The 26,304-nt window shown below is 37.7% G+C and overlaps 1 protein-coding gene across 1 annotated transcript in view; it reads right to left on the bottom strand.

Moving 5' to 3' along the window:
- Positions 1-26,304, bottom strand: part of PLEKHH2 (pleckstrin homology, MyTH4 and FERM domain containing H2) — a 1,501,506-nt gene that overhangs the window by 832,476 nt on the left and 642,726 nt on the right. Inside the window, exon 7 of the mRNA XM_044075068.1 lies at positions 13,459-14,429. Coding sequence (XP_043931003.1) covers positions 13,459-14,429 — 971 coding nt within the window. The remainder of the gene's footprint in view (positions 1-13,458; positions 14,430-26,304) is intronic.

The following is a 26,304-nucleotide window of genomic DNA, read 5'->3' as shown; positions in this document are numbered from 1 at the left end:
TTAGTGAGTACTATGTCTAGGACATTTGAGCCCCTTGATTCCAGTAAGTCCAGGTGTGTAGTATGCTTTTCCTGATTCATGGTAGAGAGCCTATAGCTAGCTATGATGTGGTAGGAGGCTTTGCCTATAGTTAACCGGAGATGGAGTAGCTTGAGAGAGTCATGCTGTTTGACCAGTCTCGAGGTGTACTTGTCCTTAATGAAGGTGGAAACACTTCCTCCTTTGGTTCCTTCAAGCTCAGTTTGTGGTCTGAATGTATGGAAGGAGTTGCAGCCCTGAATGGCTGGGGTGCTTTCTGCAGTTTTGAACCATGTCTTGGTGACTGCACAAATGTCAGCATCTTCCAGGGTGAGGAGTGCTTCCAAGGAGAGCAGCTTCTTATTTAGACTATTACTGTTTCTTTTTTTAAAGTCTCATTTATAAGTAAAATGTTTACAGAGTGCATTGTCTTTATGTTTATTAAAGACATTCAAAAAACTGAGAAAAGTATTTTAAAGTTTCTAAAAAATGTCATAAATGCATTCATCCCCAAAATGTACAAGGGACCTAATCTTTGGTACTCTCACCTTAGTCAAATTTAACATACCTTTCCAAACAAATATTTATTTGGTGGCTTAGGTCCTCTGGTGAAGCAAAATTTTCATAGGTTCATGGGAGGTTACTAGGCTAGCAGCCATAGAGCCGTTACAAGCTTAGCCATGTTAATCCCAAGTATCCCCATTTGTTCTTTTTTGGGTAGCTCACAGAATGAATTTATAAACAGAGCGGGTTTGTGATCAACACCAGCTACCCCTGTCCATGAGAGACATGGGTGCCACCCCAGGGGTGAATTTGCAGTCTCCCATCCAATTATCTTGGTTGCGTTTGAATAGGGTCAGTGAGGAGCTCTGTTTTACATGAATAAGGGAGTCTCTTCCACAGAACTGGCAGTGTCTAGGAGAGGCACCTATTCCAGAGAACTGGCAGTCACTGGGAGACATATAATGTCACAAGCTAGTCTGAGATCCCTAGAGCGAGTGACTCTTGAGCCATCTGACTTGCAGATGTGCAGTATTTCCATTAGGGCAGGGTTGAAGATTGCCCTACAGGCCAAGCACAAGTCACCTTTCAGCAGTTTTTAAGATAAAGAGTAAAGTAACAGGGCTTTCAGCCTGTCCACTTAGGTCACAGTTTTGAGTCCCTACATTTTTCTTAGTGAGAAACGTCTGAGATCCCTCTGGCTACTGCAGGTGTCTGGTGAGGTACATGCAAAAGGGTGCATTATACTCTATTAGTGGTTCGATGAGGGTCGAGTACAGTGGAGTTGTAACATCGCTTGACCTGAATATTATGCCCTTGCTTATGAGTTGCACTATGTAGAAGGCTTTCCTTACCACTCTGGAGACTTGGTGGTCAAAGTTCAGATTGTTATCAACCTGTATTCCCAAGTCTCGCACCACTGGGTTGAAGCCCGAGGGGGGGGGGGTGCTGTCAATATTGTAATATGTGGAGAATTCCATTTTGCCAAAGGGAATAATAATGCATTTTTATTTGCATTTAGCTTTAGACCACTGCTTTGGTACCATTCATTTGTTTGTGTTAGCCCTTCTTGTAATGTACAAATAAAATAAGCCCAGAAATCCAATAAACGAAGAAAACAAGGAAGGCAAGACTCAGTGACCACACAAAACTTTAGAGCTTTTATTCTTTTTTAGTAACACCAGAACTTCTTCAGAAAACATAATAGAGACTAAACACTGCATTTAAAAGTAGAGCCACTTAAAATCACATGACCATCATCCAATGAAATTACGTACATCATTCACCTTACTAAAAATCTAATGTGTAAAAACACAAAGTATATCAAAAATACAAAAACACAATAAATAAAAACAGTTTTATAACCTCTGTGCTAATAAGACAGGCTTTCGTTATTATTAATCAAAAACAGAAACAATCACTAAGAGATGCTGCTGCTTATAATTCATTTACCGCTTATGTTTTTGGTAATAAGAGACGGGTATATGATCAGAATGATAAAAAGATATTTAAGGAAGCAGTCAGTACTACTATTTCTGAAGTACAAAAGAGCACATCTAGTCACATGAACCCTAGTGGTCCTCCCACTCAAGTTTCATCTATTAACAGTGATGATTCACCACCTACCTTGTCACCAGCCCCCTTGGTTTCAAATGTCCCTTTTCAGAGGAAGAAGAAAAGGTCAAAAAACTATCAGGGGGAAAAAGCGAGGATGAGGAAAATAGAAAGGGAGGAGGAACCACTTAGGTGTTCTTTTAACTTTATTGGGTTTTTACACGTTAGATTTTTAGTCCGGTGAATGGTGTACGTAATTTCATTGGATGATTTTAAGTGGCTCTACTTTTAAATACAGTTTTTATTCTCTGTAGTATGTTTTCTGAAGAAGTTTTGGTGTTAATAATAAAAGAACAAAAGCGCTAAACTTTTGTGTGGTCACCGAGTCTTGCCTTCCTTGTTTTCTTCCTTTTTGTAATATGTTGACATTGTTGAGAGACTCAGTGACTACTCCTAGTTTGCAATTATCAGCGAAGGTGGTGAGCCAAAGGCTGCCTACATTGGCCTGTACTTCTGAAATAGATGCCAAACAGTAAGAGGCCCAGCACAGACACCTATGATACTCCACCAATGACAGATCTACTGGTGGAGATGGAGTTACCAGTTTTGACAGACTGTGTTCTGTCGGTAAGCCAATTGGCTGCCCATCTTGTAAAGTAAGGGTTAATCTGCCGAGAGTGTGGCGTATCCCTGTAATCCTAGCATCCTGGGAGGCTGAGGTTGTTGGATCGAGAAAAAAATCCCTGTTTGGGAGAGTTTCTCAATGATGTCAGAGTGGTGAATTGTGTTGACAGCCTTGGTAAGGTTGAGATAGGCTGTATTCACTGTCTTACTTTGGTCCATGGCTTTGCTGGCATTCTCAAAGAAGCCTACCAGGCTTAATAAACATGATCTACCCTTAATGAAGCCAAACTGCATTGAGTCCAGCAACTGGAGGTCGCCTATGTCCTTGCTGATAAGGTCCACGATAATTCTTTCTGTGGCCTTGCAGATGAGTCTGGGTCATTAGTTCCCAGGGTCAGTTGTTGGCTCTCCTTTGTGCAAGGCGATTACTGTTGCTGTTCTCTATTCTGCAGGAACATAGCCAGTTCTCAAACTATTATTAAAGAGAACGCAAGTGGGTCCACTAGGACTTGTTTTAGATTGTTAGTAAACAACCTGGGATATTATCTGATCCCACTGAGGCCATGTTTTTGGCCTTCGCGAATGCAAAGATGACCTGTTCTCTAGAGATACTAGGCAGAGGGCCGGTGTCAGGTATGCTATGGGATATGGTAGGTGGGTATAGTGGGGTGAAGTTTGCAGTGAATCTGTCAGCTAGCAGGTTGGCGATATCTTTTGGTGTAGTAAGTGATCCCATCTACAACCAGTTCGGCACATAGATGGGCATTCCCTTTTTGATTTGAGTTAAAGTATGCCTTATGATTATTCTTGGCTAGGGATGTGATTTTAGGCTTAGGAGGGAACTCTTTCTCTGCAGAATGATATCCCTCTTGCATTTGGACAACAGCCTCTTCCTCTTGTTATACTTGAAGTCCACCATGGTGGTTTGATTTTATAGAAAGACCTGGTTTTAATCTGGCCAGGTACAGCAGAGTTTATGCAGTCACTTAAGTATTTGTACAGGGCAACTGCATACACTTCTGCAGAGTGATAACTGATGTCTGCGATGTGGGTAGTATGAAGCTTTTTATACCATCACATAAGTAGGTTGTAGTTAGCTTTGGTTAAGTTTTTTTATACATTTTGCTCCTGTGAGGGTATCAGTTCCAGTAGTTACTTCAAACGAGACTGATTTGTGGTCTGACCTAACCAGGGAGGGCATCAAGCATAGGGAAGTACAGTGAACCCCCCCCCCCACCATGTTGGTGAGTACTATGTCCAGAACATTAGAGCCCTAGTAAGGGTGCAGACTATCTGTTCCAGAGCATTTGTGTTAACAAAGTCCGGGAACCTCTGGGCGAGCATGTTTTTGCTCGTGTATGTCCCCCAGTCTATGGAAGGATAGTTGAAATCTTCCATGACTAAGGTGATGGACTGTATGGTGAGGGATTCCAGTAAATCGAGGTAGACAGTGTGCTTACCCTGGTTCATGGTGGCGGATCTACAGCTAGCAATGATGTGGTATGGCATTTTCCCAATAGTTAATTGGACATAGAGTACTTTGAGACAGTCATTCTGTTTGACAGATCTCAAAGTGTATTTGGATTTAATAAAGATTGATACACCTCCACTTTTGGTTCCTTCACGCTCATTTTGAGGTCTGTATGCATGGAAGGCATTGTAACCTTGTACAGCCAGGATGCTCTCAGCTGCCTTAAACTATGTCTTAGTAACTGCACAGATATCTGCATCCTCCAAGGTGAGGAGTGCTTCCAGGGTGTGCAGTTTTGTGTTTAAACTCCTAGCATTAAGCAGCAAGAACCGGAGTTTGTCTCTATTAGATTTTGTTACATTGGAAAATTTGTTGCTTTGACAGTGCCTAAAAAAGGCACTATGGGGGAGGCAAGGGCCTTTGCCAGTATCCGAAAGCCAAATGGGGAAATGTCAAGACCATCTCTAGCAAAGCAACGAGGTCTGTCTACCCTATCCCCCAGGCTAACAGATACTGTATCTCCCTGAACTAAGACCAGAAGCTGAGCCAATTGTTGAAGTCAATAATTTTTTATTTGTATTGTGGCATCATCCTGGGTGACTGTAGGATACTGATTGGGGCTAGGGACATAACTGTCTGGGACACATAATCAGAGAGTTCTATCATGTCTCTCTTTATATAGTCCAGAGAGGTACATCTCAAGTCATTCACTCCAATATGTACTATAACAGATTTATAATGGTACTTGTTGAGTGACTTGAGTGCCTGCATGATTTGTTGGATCCTGGCACCTGACAGGCAGCTAACCGTAACCTTCTCCTTGTCCAGTCTGGTGAGGGGGGCATCTGTGTGTCTCACTATGGAGTCACCTATGACCAAGTGATTTGATGTATTTTGCCTTAGGGCTTATTTGTTGAGACACAGGTATGTGTGTTGATATGTGTAGTGGTTTCTTTATGCTTAGTGGTGAGTGTGGATGGTGTGAGTTTGGGAGGTCTCTGTCCTTCTGGTAAGCTTTTAGTGAGTACCTCCACTTATGTGGGTTTATGTGTCATGACCTTATTTTCTGTGAGAGGTGAGGTTTGCGTGAGAGGTGAAATGTGTGTGCTGACAACTTGTTTGATGTCTAGTTTGCTTTTACGTGAGAGAATTGACTCCAATTCCACAGTGTATTTGCATCTCTCACATAGGGTGTTAGTTTGCTTTAGGAGTAAATGGTTTTCAGTACACATGAAACAATTGTTACATTGCCTCAAGATCCCCATATCAATCAAGCTGGCAGGAGAAATGATGGGAAACTGCCCTTCCATTGTGGCAGGATTTTTCTGAACGTGGCATTTGGGAAGGAAATGGGCAAGCTGGCCTTAGTCATAAACAGCAAAAATGAAGCAGAAATACAGTTAACAAAGTGCAGTGCTGGCTTAAAATATACTTATTTTTCAGTGTTTTTTTTTCAGCGGATGCCTTGGATTTCAATGCAGATGCACTCCAGACCTCTGGCTAAAGTTGCCAAATGTTGAGCAGCTCCACTAAACTGAGCACAAACCCGTGCAAATGCGAAGCTTATATACAGGAAACATTTAACAGTTTTAACACAACTTTCAATGGGAAAGCCCCAAACTGAGCCTTTCTACAGCAATCTCCAAATCAGATGGGTTCTGAGCTACACACTTCTGCCACAAGGGTGCCAGGAGGCCCTCTTACTGTAAGATGGCTGGACTAAGAGCACAGTGATATCAGACTGTCTGAATCTAGCCTATGCTACATAAGGCAAGGAAACACAATTTCTAGATGAGAAGGAGTAAGTGTAAGGGAGAGTTATTTAAAGCTGAAAGTGGGAGTGTTTAGTAGTATACTATTTGATGGCCTGCAGTAGTACCAACCTTGCAGAAAATGGCAGCTCTTCGAGCAGCTATGAACAGTGGGAGACTAATGAGAGTGTTTCCTATAAAGGATTTTAAACTGGAAAGGTTTGCTTATATGCGAGCATGGGGAACTGAGTTTGGCTTTTATACTACCAGGATGAAAGACTTTTATAACGTTAAATTTTTAGGCTAATCAGATAAAAACAAAATAAGCTATCAACCAGTAATTCCCACTTTGGATGGGTTAAATTTAGCTCTCTGCTCCCACCAATGTAAAACAAACTGGCTTTGAGTTCAAGTACAGTTACAAATGATTTACAACAGAACTAAGAATTCCTGCAAGATCGGGCATCCTTGGAAATAAGTTCACTAACCCTGAGAATTGTTCACAACACACAAAAACTTTGCAAAGCATAGAAATATTTTGGCATATTCACTCAGAACAGCTTCTGCAGTATCAAAGGATCCTGGGAAATATTAGAATATTGTTAAAACAACCTAACAGCAGTACAGTAACAAACAGATGGGGCTTCTTTAACAAGTGCAGGCTGAAAAGCAGTGATAAATTCAACAAAAATAAATAAATGCAGCACAGAAGTGTTAAATATCACTGAAACATTTAGAACAAGTGAAAAATATACTTATATCAGCTTTGTAGGCCCAGATAATTTTAGAAGCAATCACAGTTTTGCAGTCACAAGTGCCCAAGCCAGGCAAAAGGAAGCTCTGATTAAATGAAGTTTTTTTTCTGTGAGGAATCTCAAAATGTACTCAACTCCTAGCAATTTCAAGATACAAACACTGGCATTCTTTGCTATTGACTGGAATTATTTTTCACTTCCTCCACATGACCTGTCACAGCAGAATGTCTTGTATGAATAATTTCCTGCTGCTACAGACTCAGTGACCTCCCTGAGAAGATGCAGTTTCCTTGAGTCATTATTTCCTTCACTGGAACACATCTTCACCTCACTCTTCCCCAATACAGCAACCCTGGTAGCTTCAGGTTGTGTTTTTACACATTCAGGTCTTGACTACAACAATGACAGAGCCCACTTCATACATCCTCCCAAAAAGCCACCAGTTGTCAAGTGTTCGTTCAGTAAGGGAAATAAAAGAGTTACTTCGTCTACAAAGCATTTCCCAGAATATATAGGCAAACATACTGCATGCAGATAAAAAAAGATAGATGGAAGCACTTTGCATTGAAGGTAATACATATCCAGAGTGAAGAAAGTCTTGTGCAGACCCCAGACAGTGATGTACTAAAACATGTTTATCGTGTCTGGCAATGCCATTCAGATGCCTAACAGCAGTAGTACCTCCAGAAAAGTCATAATCCATAATTTCATGTAAAGGGTATAAACATTGAATTAGCTGATGTCCAAGATGAGTCAGAAGCCATTTAGACTTTTTTCAGAAACAAGTGGTGAAAGCAAAACCCTAGACCTAATTCTGAAGGAATGACAGCCTGTATGGCACCTTTGAGAAGCAGAACATGTGCCTATCCTAACAGCTTTTCAGAGACAGTTTTGTCTCTGAGAAACCCCTTTTTGGACTAAGACTTAAGATTTTTCAGAAGTGGCCATTCATAATCACATCAAGAATTATGCTAATCCTTTGTGATGGTTCTCCAAAAGAGGGAAAACTTTGGAAAATGCAGCCCTCCCCTCCACCAGAAATATTCCTTATCCCTAGACAGCAGTTAGACTGGTGGAGTTACCCACCTGGAAGAAATAGTGAGTAGCACTGGGGGAACCAAGACTGTCTGGTATCCAATGGCCATTCACTGTCTGTTAAGGGTATCTTCTTCCTTGGGAAGTGGCCTGACTTCTACGAAGATGGGGTAGAGCTCACAAAGATTCAGACAAAGAATTCTACTGTAAAGGCTATAATTCTAGCAACATTCTTGGTATGCAAGGACAATATCTGTTCCTGATTTTGGTCCTTTGTCCACCATTACTGTGGTAGCTTGCTTCTTGATCTTTGAGTAAAGAGGTTGAGAGGTACGTTGGCAGGGGGGGGGAGCTAGTGCTGCAGTAGCTTCACACTACTGACATTAGTGAGCTGAGAAGATACATTCCAATGTGGCACTTACTTCTGTATTTATTCATTCATTTAACTGCAGTTAAACCTCTGAGTAAGTGAGAAAGTGTGAGTTTATTTTATGCCAAATTATGAATATGTGCAATATTAATATTTTTGTTACTAACAAGTGTTGATGGTACTTTATGGAACCAGTTGAATGATTACATAATGCTGAATGTTCATGTGTGTGTGTGTGTGTGTGTGTCTACACATGTACACATACATATATACCTATATTTATATCTACATTTATATTTATATATATATATATATATATATATATATATATATATATATATATATATAAAAAATAGTGTGTTTGTGTGTGTGTGTGTGTGTGTGTGTGTGTGTGTGTGTGTGTGTGTGTGCATAATGTTCACATTTGAGTGCATATATAAAATACAATGTACATATACATACAGGGTACAGGACGTTTTGAACCATACATTAACACATTCCATATCTGGACTGTAACAGGTGTTTATAATAGTTTATAACACTCAGCAAGAATAGCGAAAACATATGATAATATATGACAATCATACACAACTGCGCAGAAAATAACCTGTCATTAGACAGAACAAAATATTATTCGCTCACAATTTCTTAATGGGCTAACTTATATATATATATATATATATATATATATATATATATATATATATATAAACTGTTTAAAATATTTGCATTTGATCTACATAGCATAATATTATTAATATTAATTTCTTATGATTGCACTGTTTAAAATGTTAAATATGTTTACTTCCTATGTAAAATTCCTGATTGATTTTATTGTTAGCATGTTAAAAACTATTCTTAATTAAATTCTATTTATATTTTAAAATATTAAATAAACATTTACATTTTAAAATGTTAAATAATTTATTCAATTCTTAATTAAAATATTAAGTAGTAAAATGCTTTTATTAAATTTAATTGGGGTCAAACAGTCCAGGGTCAAACTGTCCAATAAATATTCTCATAGACAATAAATGTGAATTTTAGTATGAAAGTGTATCCAATTGCATTGGGGTCTGACTGTCCTGCTTACTACACACATACACATTATATATATTTATATATATATATATATATATATATATATATATATATATATATATGGGTGTACTTCAAAATACCAAATTACAATAACGTTGACTTGCAGAATGTTGAGATGAAAATCACAAAACTTTACATTAATGAACATTCACATCATTGTAGGTTTTCACTGTGAAAGGAGGCAGTTACAGAGTGAAACCTTATGGTGATGTGAACACTCATTAATGTAAAGTTTTTTGGTTTTAATCTCAACGTTCAACAAGTCAACATTATGGTAATTTGCTGTTTTAAAGTAGATCCATATAGATATGTGTATTACATATATATGGATATCCTGGCAGTGGTCTAACAACTGTTCCATCCACGTCACTAACATCAACACACTTACATCAACAAATGTAAAGCATACTACTACACATACTCCGAGGCTAGTCTTCAGAACATGCAAGTAAGAAAATATATGTATGCATATGTTCAGATTTTAATGGCACAAGATGATTGCTACTGTTGATGTGACAACCTGACACTATGTGCAAAAATGGGGAAAGGGGTTCTGGATGGGTCTCAGGCAGTGCACACATAAGCAGGTGAACAACCATTTCACAGGAGAAATCAGCACTCAGGTCAGGAATGTCTGCTGACCCAAATTCAATAGTTTGTATGTGAGAAAGTATGTTTCTTTTTATGCCAACTTATGAATATGTGATATATTAACATTTCTGTTAATAACTTGACCTAGATAGATAACAAATGGTACTCTATGGTACCAAATGAAAGCTTACATAATGCTACAAAAACTGTTAATGGTAACTACTGTCTTCCTTTTACTAATGTGCAAATATTAATACACACACACACACACACACACATATATATATATATATATATATATATATATATATATATATATATAAGTAATAAAATATGCATATATGTATAAATATCATATTTATACAAATATATCAGGCACTGCCTACCTGGGCACATTCTGGCACAACCACATGCCCAGCTGCCACAGAAGTCAGGAATGACTCCAAAGACAAATTGGGTACTTTGTACTAGAGAAAATGTGAGTTATTTCCCCAAAATATTATAAATGCATGCCATATATTATTAATAACTTGAACCAGATGGTATTTAAATCATACTCTATGGTATCAAATGAAAGAATACACAATGCTAAAAAACAGTGCACTAATAGTTGGTGTCCATCTGGCACTCCTTTTCAGATATTTATATTTGCCAATTAAATACATAAATATGCATACCACTCATAATTATGCAAGTATCCGAAAAACAAAATGACATTTACAAAACAGGTGTGCAGAAAAATGAAGAGTGCATCTGTGCAAACAAAAGAAGCACTGATAGGTGGGGATCTATCTACTATGGTTATGGAAATATTAAGATTAGTTTGCATAAATATAATAATAAATTTATATATTATCGAATTACTTACTCAATATAAAAGCGCCTTTAGGTCTGGATGACATATTAATATCCCCACTGTGAAGTGGACTTTGTGGTGAGTAACTTTGGTATTTTAACTTTTTTGTAACTTTTTATACTTTTTGAGAAATATCCATGTGTTTACAGGTTCACTGGAAAACTGCAGTCTCAGAATTTTAGCTGATGCAAAAGATGTCTAGGCAGGAATTCTCCAGGTGTCAGTGTCAGGAGGTATGAAATTCCACTCAGGTCAGGTGTGGAAGAGTTAATCTAATCTGACATCTAGTGCAAGATATTTGTCAGCATGACATCATCAGACTGAAACACGTCTCCAACCCCCACAAGTTGGCTAGTTCTCAGCAGCAGTACAAAACAAAGCTTAAACACTGTCATTTTTTTAACCGAAGCAGCTTAATTTATAACAAGCCAATTAAAGTATGCATTATTTTGTCCAATTTTATTTCTATGCATTTTGTTCCTTTTTACATTCCCTTTAGTTCATTAATCAGTTCTGAAATTTTAGTTAACACACTGCTTTTCCTTATCAAGCACTTTTTCCTTTCTTTGTAAAATTGATTCTTTTGAAAATGGCTTGTCCATTACTTTACTAAATTCAACATTACATTATGAAGGAGAGTACTTCAAACAATTAAAAGAAGTAGCAATGGGTAGTGCATGTGCTCCAATAAATGCTAATTTGGTTATGTATAGTTGGAAAACTGAACATATTACAGGTTCTATCTTCAACACTAATTGGAAGTTTACTCAAGATACCTAGATGACATAGTTATTTTTTGGATGTTCCAAGTGAAATCACACTAGACTTCATCACATATAGCAGTACAACATATTTTTTAAGGTTCATACACCAAGTAGAATAAAATTGGGCTAACTATTTAGATATTACCATTTCCAAAGACTTCACTGTCAAGAGATATGAAACTACCATTTACAGAAAACCTACCTTCTTGACCACATATATACATTATCACAGTAGTCATCCTTTCCATATAAAAAAATGTTTAAAGGTCAATTAGTTAGAGCTGCAAGGATATGCTCTAATTTTGACCTTTTTATGAAGGAATATGAAAGGATACATAACATATTTCGAGAAATAAATTATCCAGAAAAACCTTTAGATACTATAGGGAAATAATTTGTTAACAACTGGGGGACCAAATATACCCAGTTGGTCTACTCAGTATTTTCTTTCAACATTATTCTCAACATGATTAATATCAATGCAAAAAGGTATTCACAGGCCTTGATACTTGAGTATAATCACCACCACTAGGTACTCAGAGACAATATTAATAACAGCTGGAGCATTTTCAAGACAGATCAAGATATTTTCACAAGAGTAAGTGATGAATCAAATTTTATTTACAAGACTGGCATGAACATTAAATAGATTTTAGAACATAGTCAAAACATTTACCTAGACCTTTATACAGGGTCAAAAAATATGTTTTTTATACTGAATGTAATTATATAATTGAAACACCTAGTACTGATATTGATACCTACACTACAATCAAAATTCAGTTTGTTAAGGGTAACTGTTCCACCAAAGGTGTGATTTACCTAGCTAAGTGTCCAAATGTAGGGCATTCTATGTGGAAAAAACTGTGTGTTTTGCGCAAAAGAATTTATGAACATAATTGCGACATCAAGAAGACAAATGCAAACAATGCATTATATAAACATTCCTTGATTTGAAATCATTTTAAAATTTTCACCTTTGGAATATTAGAAATTATGCCTATGGATGAGAAGGGAGGTAAATGGTAAAACTCACCTAGAGTTTAAAGAATTAAAATGGCAACTAAAACTTAATGTATCAAGTTTCCTAGGACTAAATGAACACATTTAGATTATTCCAGTACTAAAAATGAAACGTGCTAAGCTTTGATTATTAAGGTATGAGCAGTGTATACTGACTTAGTATTTCCCATGCATTTTTTACAGATTTTAACTTTATTTGTTTCATAAGTTATTTTTATGTATTTAAACTTTCATCTGATATAAATGTACATAGTTCAGTATATTCTCTCATGCATTTTGTTTGTTTATTTTTATTTGGCAAAAGTACAACACTGTATCTCCTAATTCATTACTGACCTGTATATAAAGAAAAACGATATTTACAACACTTGCTGCAAGGTTTATGAATTTAATAATGACAAATTCTCAAACTAGGGAAGTGGCTGATTCACTGAATTGGAGTTTCGATGGTAACACTTTAGTATTGGCTGTTTTGTGACATGTGATTTTAATTTTTTACATAAGAAGGTTTTAAATTTTATTTAATGGTTCTGATAAAGTCCGTTAAATTAAAGGATGAAAAGAGCTTAACTAGTTTAACTTTTGTTTCAAGTCCATATTTGTTTTCTTCTTTCCATTATTATAACAACTAGACGTTTGCTTGTTTGTTTGCTGGGATTCACTTTTGCGAGCCATTTTTAACTCCTGTTTGAGCTTCAAAGTGTTTTGTTATTGTTGTGTTTGTTCGTGGAAGATTATCTTTTGCTGTAGAGAATACTATGTGAGCATGTCTTTGGTCAAAATTAATTTCCTTGATCACAGTAAATGTCCAGAATGGAACATTATGAATTAACTGCTGTGATGGCCACAGTGAATGACATTTTCATTTATGCTATGTTATCAATTATACTTTAACAGCATTTTTTAATCAGCCATGTTTCCATTTCCAAATATGGTACTTGAGCTCCTCAGAAGTATTACAAATGTATTACAGTATATATGAAAATTCTTGGAAAGTGCGAAGCAATAGTAAAAGAGACTATAAAACTATGAAAAAACACTTACCCATGAGGGGAAACGATGAAGTGGAGGGGTTGGTGGTTTGTTAGTAGGAGCCCTTCCTAATGCAGAAATGGCATTGTGTTCTTTTGCATTTTGTACCTCTGATGTATCGTATGAAAAAAACTCTTCTCCATACACTGTCTCCATCTTTTCCAGAATATCACTGGTTTCAGTATCTACAAGGTCAATATCGGTTTCTTGGTGCCTAAAGGGACGTACCATACTTATAGCATTCCTGTTTTTACCAAACAGTCTATCTGAACTTAGCTGGGGTTGGCTTAAATGCTTTTTGGTCAAAGCAGCACTGATGCCAAAAACATTAGGAGTTCTTAATTTTGGAGGTGGCAAGTTTGAAGCAGAAACTGACATGGCCAAAGCCTGAGTGTTTGTTGCAACAGAGGATGTGTGTTTAAGGCTCAAAGCTGGAGCCAGGACAGGACTAGGAGTATTTGTCTCACTGGATGATGAAGAAGAGTCCAAAGTCTGAGACTGAAATTTCTTATTAAGTTCATCTGAAGAGCTATCCTGATCAGTTTGTTTACTGGATGATTCTAAGCTATTCTTTCCAGTGGAGCTATGAGAAGTCCTAATTCTATGATACAGCACTTTGTGTTCAGTCTGCTGTGCACCAAAGCTCTCATCATCAAAGCGAGAACTGCTGTCATCAGAAGCTGTGAGATACATTTCACTCTCTCGCTGACTAAAACTGGTGCCATCTTCTGAAGTATGACTGGAAAGAGTGGATACACATCTCATTTCTGATCTCTTTCTTTTGGCATCATCCTCATCAGAGCTGAATCCACTTACGTTATTACACAAATGCTTGGTGATACTGCCACTGCAGCTTTCCTGCAACATGCCACTAGTCCTGCCTTTTATGATGTGTTGTGAACCACAGGAATCCTGATGCAATGACTTACGACTTTTTCTGTTTCCATCAGTTAAAATCAGGGAGTTTTCACAAACTTTCTTTTCTAAAAAAGTGCAACACATAATAAGTATTAATCACTTATTTCTGAACATAAAAATAAAGTTTTAATAAATGTAAATGTCACAACTTATTTGTTTTAAGAATCAATCTGAATAACCGATTCAAATTTCAGACACTAAGTGTCAGGTACTTAAACAGCTTGCCATGCTGTTGTTCTGTTGTTACTTAATGGAATGTCTGTTAGAAGAATCTTTTAACACACACACACACACACACACACTATGGTCAATATCATGTATATACACGTCTATGTGTCTGTGTGTGTGTGTGTGTGTGTGTATATATATATATATATATATATATATATATATTAACAAACACACACACACACACACACACACACACACACGCACGGTACAGTAAAACAGCTAGTATTTGTTTAATTTGTTTGACCTGTAATGGCTTAAAGGTGCCAGCCATACTGACGCTATTTTATTTTTCACAAAATCTTTCTCTGCCTTACAATACACTCCAAGTGCCCATAAGGTGTTTTTTTTTTTTTTTTACTTCCTTTATTTCCTGGCAATTCATTTGGAATAGGAGTACTCAGAAGCACTGCTTATTTTCAGAATCTGTTATTTATTTGTCTTTTTTGTTAGTTGGGTGAGTAATCTAGTCTGAGGACCACTTTCATGTACAACCTAAGCCAAAGGCAGGTAATGCAGCTCAGAATCATAGACATCTCATAAAGCAACATCTTTGCAACAGGCAGTAGACATCAAACAATTATATTTACCAAATAAAGTTCACCAAGAAAAAAAAACAATTACAAGTTAGTAAATGTAACAGCTCACAGGAAATAAAACAGTTAACTAAGTATGTGTGTACTAGAAAGAGAACTGTAGATTACCTACAGCTATATCACCACGTACTGCGTTCAACAACATAAGCTTAACAGCGCTGTGACTACACAAGGATTAACAATTCCATATATATAACAGTACAGAAAACTATAAAGGCGTTTTCTAAAAAGACTCAGGCACATATAGCCGCAGATAAATATATAGCAGATTAAAGATTAAAGACGCAATGCTAACTTACTTATGGTAATAACAGCAACATTTCACAAGGCATGAATACTTTCATGTTTCATTTTATTTGTTCTGCATATCTCTCAACCTTTTAGTGCAAGCAATATAGACAAAGCTGGACAGATTTTAAATATTGCTCTTATCAACTTAGAAAGTTGCTAGAGTAACAGGTTTTGTGTTAAGATACATATTCTGAAGGATTTAAAGTCTGTAACTCAAATGTATGTCATTATTTGGTGACTTCAATTCTCAGATCACCCCAGTGATTTGCCAGAAAACCACAAATTTTATGAGGAACATACCAAAAACATGAGGCAAATATTTGGACATTCTGTGAAAATCTGGACAGTTGAGAGGTAACCAGTTTCATGAATATTACATACTAGTTGAGAATAAAAACTATTTACATTTACATACTCTGAGACAGATGATGACAACAAGTCATTCTGGTAGAAATATCAGACTAGAAACAATTAACATGGAATACAACCATTAAATACGAGCCCATTTATTTCATACCCAGATAGCATAGCCAGTGGCTTTGGCCATTTTTTTTAATGATAGACTCTGCTCTGTTCTCAGCAAACTTCTCAACACAATGAGATAAATAATTCTTTTACAGTTATATAGCTCGTAGTCTCTGTAAAACAGATGTAACTCATTTACTTTAGCCACTGTAACTAGAAACACGACATTAATAATACAAAATCAACAAAATACTCCACAATCTGATAAAAGTACTAACAATTTCTGGTCCATTTACAGGTACCAATACTTACAGTTGGGTGCATGATACAGATACTGTCACATGTCAAGAAGAATTGTGAGGCAAAGTGTTATTAACCAAATCAATGCCCCTTTCCCCACCCACACCCAGAGTTTCTTAATGCACTTATTAAAGTTAAGATCACGTCGTTTAGGTAACAGAAACATATTTCTTCTGCTGCTCTTTGACATATATCCAGCTAAAGATACTCACGGTTTTTGAGGTATCAGCCCTTCTGCACAAAGACTATTTTCAGGAAGGACTCAGGGATAAAACCTCACTTTTAATATTTGAAGTATATATATATATATATATATATATATATATATATATATATAAATCACAATGCGCACTGCGGTGGTGGTGCTGCGGTAGCGCTGTCACCTCAGAGATGCACGCTATCCTGTTCGATTCTCAGTTAGAGCGTCTTCTGTGTAGAGACATGCGTGAATGGGAGTACCTTCATTGAAGGTTGTGCGTCAGGGCTGGCAACTCGGCATGTAAAAATCTACTGCCAATCATTAGCGGACCGGAGTTCTGCGTGGCGACCCCTAACCGGGAAAAGCCGAAAGACACAACATATATAAATCACAGTGCAAAACTTGATACTTGCATTACTACAGTTTACAATTACTAAGATAGCTAGAATCCTGTTAATTATGAAAATACAGTAAAACTGCATGGTTAGATGTCTAAAACATTTTGACTAAGGATGGTAGTACCAAATTGGAAGGAAGATGAGACTCATGGCTGCTGATATACAATACTGTGTATAACTGTATGGATTATGTAGAACTAGTGAGCACTACCTAGAAATATTCTGCAGTGTCTGTGATGTGCCTCTGATGGTCAAGCTAAAGGATGAAAGGGGGAGATGGCAGATGATTGATCAACAAGTTCATTAGAACTTTCATAGTGTGAAAACTCAGAACTCAGCACAAAGGCTAATGTTTGTCTTTCGGCTTTTCCCGGTTAGGGATCGCCACAGCGGAACTCCGGTCCACTAATGACTGGCAGTAGATCTTTCATGAACGCCGAGGTGCCAGCTCGACATCCAACTTTCAAAGATGGCACGCCCATTTACGCATGTCTTTCGAATGCCACTCAACTGCAGGGAGGACATGCAGACTCCACACAGAAGGCACTCCCCGGACTCCAGCCAAGCATCGAACGGGAGAATCTCTTGCTGTGAGGCAACAACGCTACCGCTGCACCACTGCGGCTGTCACGACACAAAGGCTAATAAAAGCTATTAATTTTGGATTGATTAGATTAATGAACAGTGTGTAGTCCAATGTACAGATGACAGATAAAAAAAACAATAAAACTAGAAAATCATAGTGAAAGCCAGTGAAAAATTAAATATAAGTATTTTGCTGAGAAAACTTTCTAGATGCTCATTAAGAAGCAGTCCAGTTTGTAACCTTGGTGAAAGAGATGGCTTCCAGTAATGTGTTACAAATAAACCATATGTATTCAGAAGTCCTTAAAGTCAGTGGGACATCAGAAGAAGATTCAAAATCAAATGGTAAAAGGTTAGAAAAAAACAGAGCAAATGCTACACAAACATTCAGATGAACTAACTGACATGCAGAAGTCAAATGTTAGCACAAAGGAAAGAACGACAAAAAATGAGGCTTCCCAGAAGGAATTGTTTAAGAAAAATAGTAAGACTTGACAGGAGAGAAACTGAGGAGCTCTGCCATTCCAGAGAAACTGACAGAAAGAGCCTGCACCAATGTTATGAAACACAAACAAGTAAATGGAGTTTTGTTCCATATCAAGAACTGTTATCTGAAAGAGTGCATTGTGCAAATGTCCCTGATCTTGCCATTAGGAAATAGATGAGACCTGTCCTGGTAAAGATGCAATTTATACCAGCAGAAGGCGATGTGCCTGAGTAAAATATGGCAGAGAAGAAAACTGCTGACCAGCAAACTGAAGGGGATTCAGCTTCTCAGCCTTCCATAAGTACTGGGGACAAGGATAGACTATTTCAGTAAAACCATTCCTACTGTTTAATGAAAATGTATGAAAGACTGAAGGAATCCCAGGAGCTGATCAGCAGAATAAGGAAAAACTTGAGTTTGAACCAGATGCTGACACTGGAGATGTTCAGAAGAAAGACAGAATATAAAGTGAACTATTTAAAAAAGAAAAGTAGGAGAACAGCAGTCTATTAATTTCCTTATATTTTATTTATTTACTTTATTTTATTTTACATTTGTTAACCGGGAGAGTCCGACTGGATACAGGTCCATTTTCAGCGGAAGACCAGGGAGAAAAGCTCCAATTACATTCATTTTTAAGATTAAAAGCCATTACTTGTGACATTCATTACAGGCAGACTAACACTGTGAATGTGAATGCTCTCTTAACATGCCGGAAAACATTTCCTATCCTGTAGTAATATTAGGACTATAGGTAGGCTGAGAAGGTAGCATATTTTGGTGTGGTGCAAACAGATTAGCTATATACTAGAGTGTTATCCAGGGGTGAGACAGAAGCAAAGCCTGTTGTTCATGAAGTGAGTTTTAAGATGTTTCTTAAATTGAGTGATGGAGTTGTTGGATGTTAAGTGGGCAGGAAGGGTGTTCCAGAGTTTAGAGATCGAGTGGCTGTAGACAGATTTTCTTACCTCATTGTTAAATTTGGTGACCTGTAGGTGATCTTGGGTGCTAGATCTTAAGGTTCTAGTAGTGGTGTGAGGGTGAATTAGATGTTATAGAGCTGGGATTTTGTCTGAGTGGTTTAATATTTTGTGCACTAGTGAGAGATGATTGCTTTGAAGTATAAGTGGGAGCTCTAACCAGTTAAGTTTGACGAGACACTCACAGTGATGATTTCTACAGGATTAGCCTGTAGCAACTCTTGCTAACTTATTGTTGCATGATTCGAGTTTGTTTAGATCAGTTTTGCGAAGGTTAGTGAGCACAGGGTAGGCATAGAGTAATGTAGGTAGCAGGTGTGTCCTTGCTATTGTTAATTTTGAAAGGTTTGAGAGACAGTGTTTGTTTCGATAGTGTAGTCCGAGTTTTTTGTGATCTTTCTGTATAGTTTGGGCAATGTGTAGATCAAATCTAAGGTGGTTATCTACTTCCACGCCTAGCAGCTTGGTGTGATTGGTAGGATAATAGTGGTATTGTTGTTGGAGGTGACAGTAAAGCTGTCAGTACGGGGAAGGGATCTGTGGGAGCTAAAGAAGAGTAATTTAGTTTTGGATGGGTTAAGAATGAGCTGTTGGTTGGTGAACCAAGTTTCGACTAGAGAGAAGGATTCTTGTGTTTGGGAGAGGAGGTGATCTAGTGTGGGAGCTGCACATATAATAGTGGTGTCATCTGCATATTGCACTATAGAGGCTTTGGGTGTGGTGGTTGGGAGTCAGTTGGTGAACAGTGTGAATAGTTAAGGACCTAAGATGGAGCCTTGAGGGACCCCTAGGGAAACAGGCAGCAAGGAGGATATTTAGTTTTGCCACTTTATCGCTTGCTGCCTACCAGATAGATAGCTCTTAAACCAAGAGAGAGAGAAGATGAACTGAGCTTTAAGGTGGAGAGTGAGTGAGTGAAGGAGTTTCATATGGTTAATTATATCAAAAGCTTTGGATAAATCTAAGAATGTAGAAGATACGATTAGTCCATTATTTCTGTGGTTATTTATGGTGTTAGTGAATGAGGTAAGTGCAGTGGTAGTACTATGGAAGGGTCTGAAGCCATGTTGCTGTATAGATAGTAGTTTGTTTTCTAGCAGATATTGCATCAATTGTGTGTGGATTATCCTCTCAAGTATTTTTGATAAAGGGGATAGTATAGCTATAGGCCGATAATTATTGAGTTTGAAAGAGTTACCCTCTTTGTGCATTGGTATTATATGGGATATTTTCCATAAGTGGGGTACCACATATTCTGAGATGGATCTTTTAATTAGGATAGTGACAGGGTAGGCTATAGCTTCTGCGTTAGGTATTTGGAATGTTGAGGAATGAGAAGCAATGCAAGGAAGTCTGAACTAGGTTGACTGTTAAGTTAGTGAGTAAACTGAAATATCAATCTCACTTCGTGATTTAGCTGCATAAAAAACACAAAAAAAGGAAGAAAGACAAAACATGACTGCAAGTAGACTTTTTCGTTTTTGAAAAAGTTTTTCTGACATTCACTGGATCATAGGAGGTTACTAGGTTAATGGCCCTGGGGCCCTTACAAACCTAGCCAAGAGTTTACCCCCAAAAAAGAAACCTCAGTCAGCACCTGTCACCCCTGTCAATGAAGGACAAAGTTGGAACCCCTGGGACAAATTTGTGTTTTCCCATCCCCTCATCAAGGTTGCACTTGAAGAGGGTCAGCGAGGTACTCTGACATGTATAGCAAGTCTATTCCAGAGATGGGGCAGCCTCTGAGACAAACCTGTCTCTCCAGCAGGTTTTGTTGATGTCGCATATTAGATTTAGGCCTATCGAGCAGGTAATGCGGGAGGATTTAGACTTACGCATATGGAGCATCTCTAGTATGGCAGGGTCTGATATTGCCTTGTAGGCAAAACACAGATCACCTCTGAGCAATCTGTATGATACTGAGTAAAGTGATTTGAGCCTGTCTGCATAAGGCAGGTTTTGGAAGCCATGGATTCTCTTTGTGAGGTATTTCTGTGACCTTTCCAGTTGGTACAGGTGTTTGGAGAGGTACATACCAAATGGGGCATTATACTTAATTATAGGTCTAATGACGACGGAGTACAGAGACGTAATAACCTCCTTTTTTCTAGATGCAATCCCTTTACTTATGAGATGAACCAAGTAAAAGGCTTTTCTGACCACTGCCACCATATGATGTTCGAATGTGAGACTGATGTCAACCTGAGTACCCAGGTCTCTCACCATGGGTTGTGTGTTTAGGGGGTTGCCGTTGATGTGGTAATCAGTAGGGACCTTGTTTTTGCCAAATGGTATGATAATACATTTTTTTGCATTTAACTTAAGGCCATGACTTTGGCACCAGTTATTTGTAGATGTGAGACCCTCTTGCAGTATGTTATTTGTCATTTGGGGGTCAGTGGCAGTACCCAACTTACAGTCATCCGCTAGCTTGATCAGTCACAGGCCCTTGGTCTTTGCCTGGGCCGCTGAGAAGTAGATGCCAAACAGTAGGTGTCTCAAGACAGATCCCTGGGGAACAGCAGTAGTGACAGGTCTACTGCTGGAGGTGGTGGTGCCTATTTTGACCTTGTGGGTCCTATCTGTGAGCCAATTGGCCACCCATCTGACAAGATAGTGATTAACACCAAGTTGTGTTAACTTTTCTATGATGTCTGAGTGGGGAATTGTGTCAAAGGCCTTGGCCAGGTCAAGGTAAGCTGTATGTACTGACTTTCTCTCATCTAGGGCCTTGGTGACAGTCTCAAAGAAGTCAACTAGGTTCAACAAGCAAGATCTGCCCCTGACAACTCAGAATTGGGTGGGGTCGAGTGTTTGGAGATTGCCTATGTCCTTGGTTATGAGATACATAATAATATGCTCCATGGCTTTACAGATCAGACATGTCAAGCTAATGGGGCAATAGCTTCCCAGGTCAGCAATGGCACCACCTTTGTGCAAGGGGATGACAATGGCAATTCTCCACTCTGCTGGAATGAAGCCTGTACTTGGGCTGTGGTGGAATAGAGTGCTCAGTGGCGAAACTACTTCTTGCTGGAGATGGTGCAGAATACAGCCTGGGATATTATCAGGTCCCATGGAAGCTGTGTTCTTTGCCTTGGATAAGGCCTTTAACACTTGATCTGCGGAGATATGAGGTGTGGGACAAGTATTGGGGATGTCGACTGGGCCTTTTGTACAACTGTAAAAAGCAGAATAAGCATTGTAATATCCCTGTACTTGATGGTAAGGAAGGGTATTTTCAGTGTTTGCTACACCAATCAATAAGTGGGTAAGAAAGTTATTAATTAAATGTTTAACAAACCAAGAGTGACAATATGTATAGGACTAGAACATTTACAAGAAGTGCAGTTTATAATGATTCAGTGTGCAATATTGCAGCCGCTGGGGCACGTTTGCTGCTCTGAATTAAATAGCCAAAATGAAAATCAAAGTATTAGTAATGATTTACGTAAACATATAGGCAAATAAACAGATTACTGCAAGTACATTTAACAAAGGGGTCTTGGTTTCAAAAGTTGCATAGCTTAACAATGAGAGGGAGTTAAGAAACTTTGGTAAATCATAAGCTTAGAAGGCAATTGGAACCAGATGCACTTGAGATAAGGCAAATATCAATCATGAAAAATTTGTTAAACAGTCCAGGAGATTCATTAAAGGGCCTAGCAAGAACTTTACAGCTCACGCTAAACTGACACTCCTCCTAAAACTTGCTAATTTGAGATTCAGAAACATGTTAGGTGCTATGAGGTAAGACCTCATAATCGACTGATTTGCATGTCTTTGAATCATATTTACTACTGTGATGTGCAGATCACTGTAGTAATGTGCTGCTCATGAAGGCAGTGGCATTTCCCCCCAATCACTCTCACACACACAAAAACAAAAAACATGAGCACACATACAGAGAACACAGCACATGTACCTGTCTTAGAGATGTCTGCCCTCCTGACTGCTGGTTCTCTCACGCCCTGTAACAGTTGAAGTGCCATTATGACATGTATCTATTATGCACTGATGGCTAGTATGTCCCTCAACTACTTATCCCCATAGTGATATTGGTGACATAATGGCACTTAAATAGATTTCCCTGATGGCTAGTGAATCCCCTTTCCCCTAATCCCTGTAATAATGATGTTAGTGCCATTACGAGACTTAAATATATTTCCCCTGGTAATTAATAAATCTCCCCATCCCTGATCCCCATACTGCTGTAGGTGCCATTAAGGCACTTACATTACAGTAATCCCTGGTGTCAAGTGAATCCCCCACCCCCAAACCATTAAAACACTTACTTGTAGAGTAATCACTGGTATCTAGTGAATCCCTACACCCCTGATCCCCATAGAGATGTAGGTGCCACTACTGCACTTATATATATTTCCCTGGTGGCTAGTGAATACTCTCCACATCTGATCCCCACACCATGTTCATGGTAAGTTGATGAATAGATTTTTTGAAGTGTTCAGCACAACAACACTGTAGAGATGACCATGCAATTTCTTTAACCACATGGTATCTTCATGAATCCCAGCCAGTGTGTTCTAAGTGACCCTTTTTGTGGCTCCTCCAGAGATATAATAATATCATAATTTCAATTCAAAACAGCAATGGCATGGACCTTGATAACAAGGTAAAATGAACTACAACAAAAGATGGAAATGACTAGTTTCTGAATAAAAACACAAACCCATGACTGCGGCATGAGAAATCATCAAACTAACAGTTACAACATGAAATTCTTGGCTGAAGGTCTGTCAAGACTATTTTCTTAAAGCTAGTAAAATTAATTAATATGTCAAACAATGTATATAAGTGGTTTTCTAAGCTGGGAAGGAAATTAACATCATCTTTAGAATGACCTTTAGGTGAAATCATATTCTGTCACATGAATAACCTCTGCTTTTGTCTTGGTAAAGCCTGCGTGAGTTGTCACAGAATTGGAGCATTAGCTCTTAATTGAAGAGTTGCATTTTTCTTTTTGTGCTAAACCAATCGCAATATCTGAAAAAAAAGTAACATGACCTATAAACAGGAAGAGAAGTTGTTAATATGTAAAAGTTGTACCTGTCAACTGTAACACAGTTTATATAAGGAATCAGACAGAATATTATGTGCATAAGAAATGCCAAGCATTATTAGTGATAGTAACGTTTGCATGTTTGAATGGTTGCACTGTCAATATTGACATGGAATACAAATGGCCTTACTGGGACAGATAAAAGGCAAATGCTAATAACCTACATTAAGTGTACAGTAGAAATAGCAATGGCACAGCAGCACACCTCTCAACTGTTCAGATTGATCACATTTTCTCTCATATTTATGGTATGTTCCTCAGAAAGTTTGTGGTTGTATGGAAAATCATTGAAGATTTAAATCACTAAATAATGACAGACCTTTGAATTTCTGACTTCAAATATTTTAGAAATTAAATGTAAAATCTGTTATTCTAGCAACCTTCTAAATTTATAATAGCAACATTTAAATTCTGTCTATGATTTTGGGTCTTTGACCCACATTACTTCTGTCTTTGTCCAGAATTATTGTGTTAAGAGGCTGAGAGGTGTGCACCAGGGCTACACTTGTATAGGAATGAACATGTGAACTTGATAAGGTAAGGCTTTCAGTGTGGATACTCAGAAGAATATCAGGAACATAAGAAAAAAGAAAAAAAAAGAAAATTAGTGTTACTGGCACAATAGGTAGGGGACTCACCTTTAGTGCAGAAGGCTGTGGGTTCTATTCCCACACTAGGTAGATGGATTGTTAACACTTCAATGGAGTATAAGGAGGGGTTTGTCTTTGGATGAGATGTTAAACCGAAGTCCATCTACTTGAGTTGCTGATAGCTCTGGTGGATGTAAAAGATCCCATGGCACCTATCAAAAAGAGGAGGGGCCCTTTATTTTTTCGGGGAGTGTGGAATAATGATTACGGTGTTTACTTCTCAAACACAAGGTTCACAGTTTGATTACCACCTTTGGGAAATTGGTTAGGCTTAAAATGGCCCAGAAGAGCAACTAACTTAGTATTACCTATGAAACTATGAAAAGAAAAGAGAAGTAATTATACTGGTAGAGAGAGGGGCTTTAGTAGTGATAGAAGAGCAAAAATGTAGTAATGACAGACTTTTGGTAATCATGGATTATTGCCAAATACAAAGATTTAATTCAGCATGTATTTATTTTCTCCACAGAAGATGATGTTAAACTGTGAATGGGGGAAATACAATATGTTTTCAGCAACATATTTTGATTATGGATGCTGACTGGAATTTGCTTTTTGATAGTGATGCTGTATCAAGGAGACCTTGAATGTGGATTACAGCTACAGAGGATACATTTTAAACTAAATATATGAATGCATTTGGTATGGAGGATATTATTTCAGTAGTTCAAACAGGAAATATAATTTACTCCCCAAATACAACAACTGGGCCAGGTTGGATGGAATGTATATATCATAGGAGCATATTCATTTCATTAAAAATATTGACTCATCCAATAAATGTATCTGGCCCTGACTCTTTGAGGCTTAGGATATATAGATGCAGGGTAATAATGTAAAGAGAGACGCTGATGCTTTCTTATGTATTTATTCAAAATGCAATAATTCAAAGAATGAATAACATTTAAAGTTCAAGTGTTGCTACACCAGACAGAAACTGCACCAGATGTGCAAATTAGCACATGGGACAAGTTGAAAATGGATCTCAAAAATATAATAGAAATAAGGGAGAGGGAAATGTGGGAAAAGGAAATAAAAAGATATTTTGAATAGCTGGAAAAATCCAAACCAGTGCAGAATAAAAGGGAAATCTTTTAGAATAAAAGGAGGAATATCTGCAGAATGTTAAGGTAAAAAGTGAGCATTTGGATAATATACACATGGGTTTAGAAAAATACTGTTATGTAACTATTTTGATAGCAGCCCCAGAGTGCAGACATTGTTAGTGCAAAGATTAACGCAAGAAAAATTAGAAAGACTGGTAGAAAAGCTCCTGTACCCTAAAGGAAGAAAAACAACTAGAGATCCAAGGAGATAATGGAAATATTTCAGAACTTTTATGAATATATATATATATATATATATATATATATATATATATATATATATATGTATCGGGTCTATATTAGAATATCGAAAGATGTAAACACCGAATGTTTAAATGTCGAACTGTATTCAGCGAAAGCTGAAAATATCGAAGCAACAGAAAACCAAATTTTTTTCCTAGGGAAAGAATTTGGTTGTTCGTTTCTGTTGCTTTGGTATTTTCAGCACTGTGGTGGAAAGTTACGGGTTGGGTTCAGGTAAGTGTGCGAGTGAGTGTGGGTTAGGTTAGTTAGGGTTAGGGTGCGGGTTAGGTATGTGTGTGATTGTGTGGACATGAGGGTTAGGGTGGGTTAAG

The sequence above is a fragment of the Protopterus annectens genome, chromosome 6.part0 (genome assembly GCF_019279795.1).
Source record: "Protopterus annectens isolate FY-2018-M chromosome 6.part0, PAN1.0, whole genome shotgun sequence".
NCBI lineage: Eukaryota > Metazoa > Chordata > Ceratodontiformes > Protopteridae > Protopterus > Protopterus annectens.
Note: the sequence above shows the minus strand (reverse complement) of the source record. Positions and strands in the feature narration are given on the sequence as shown.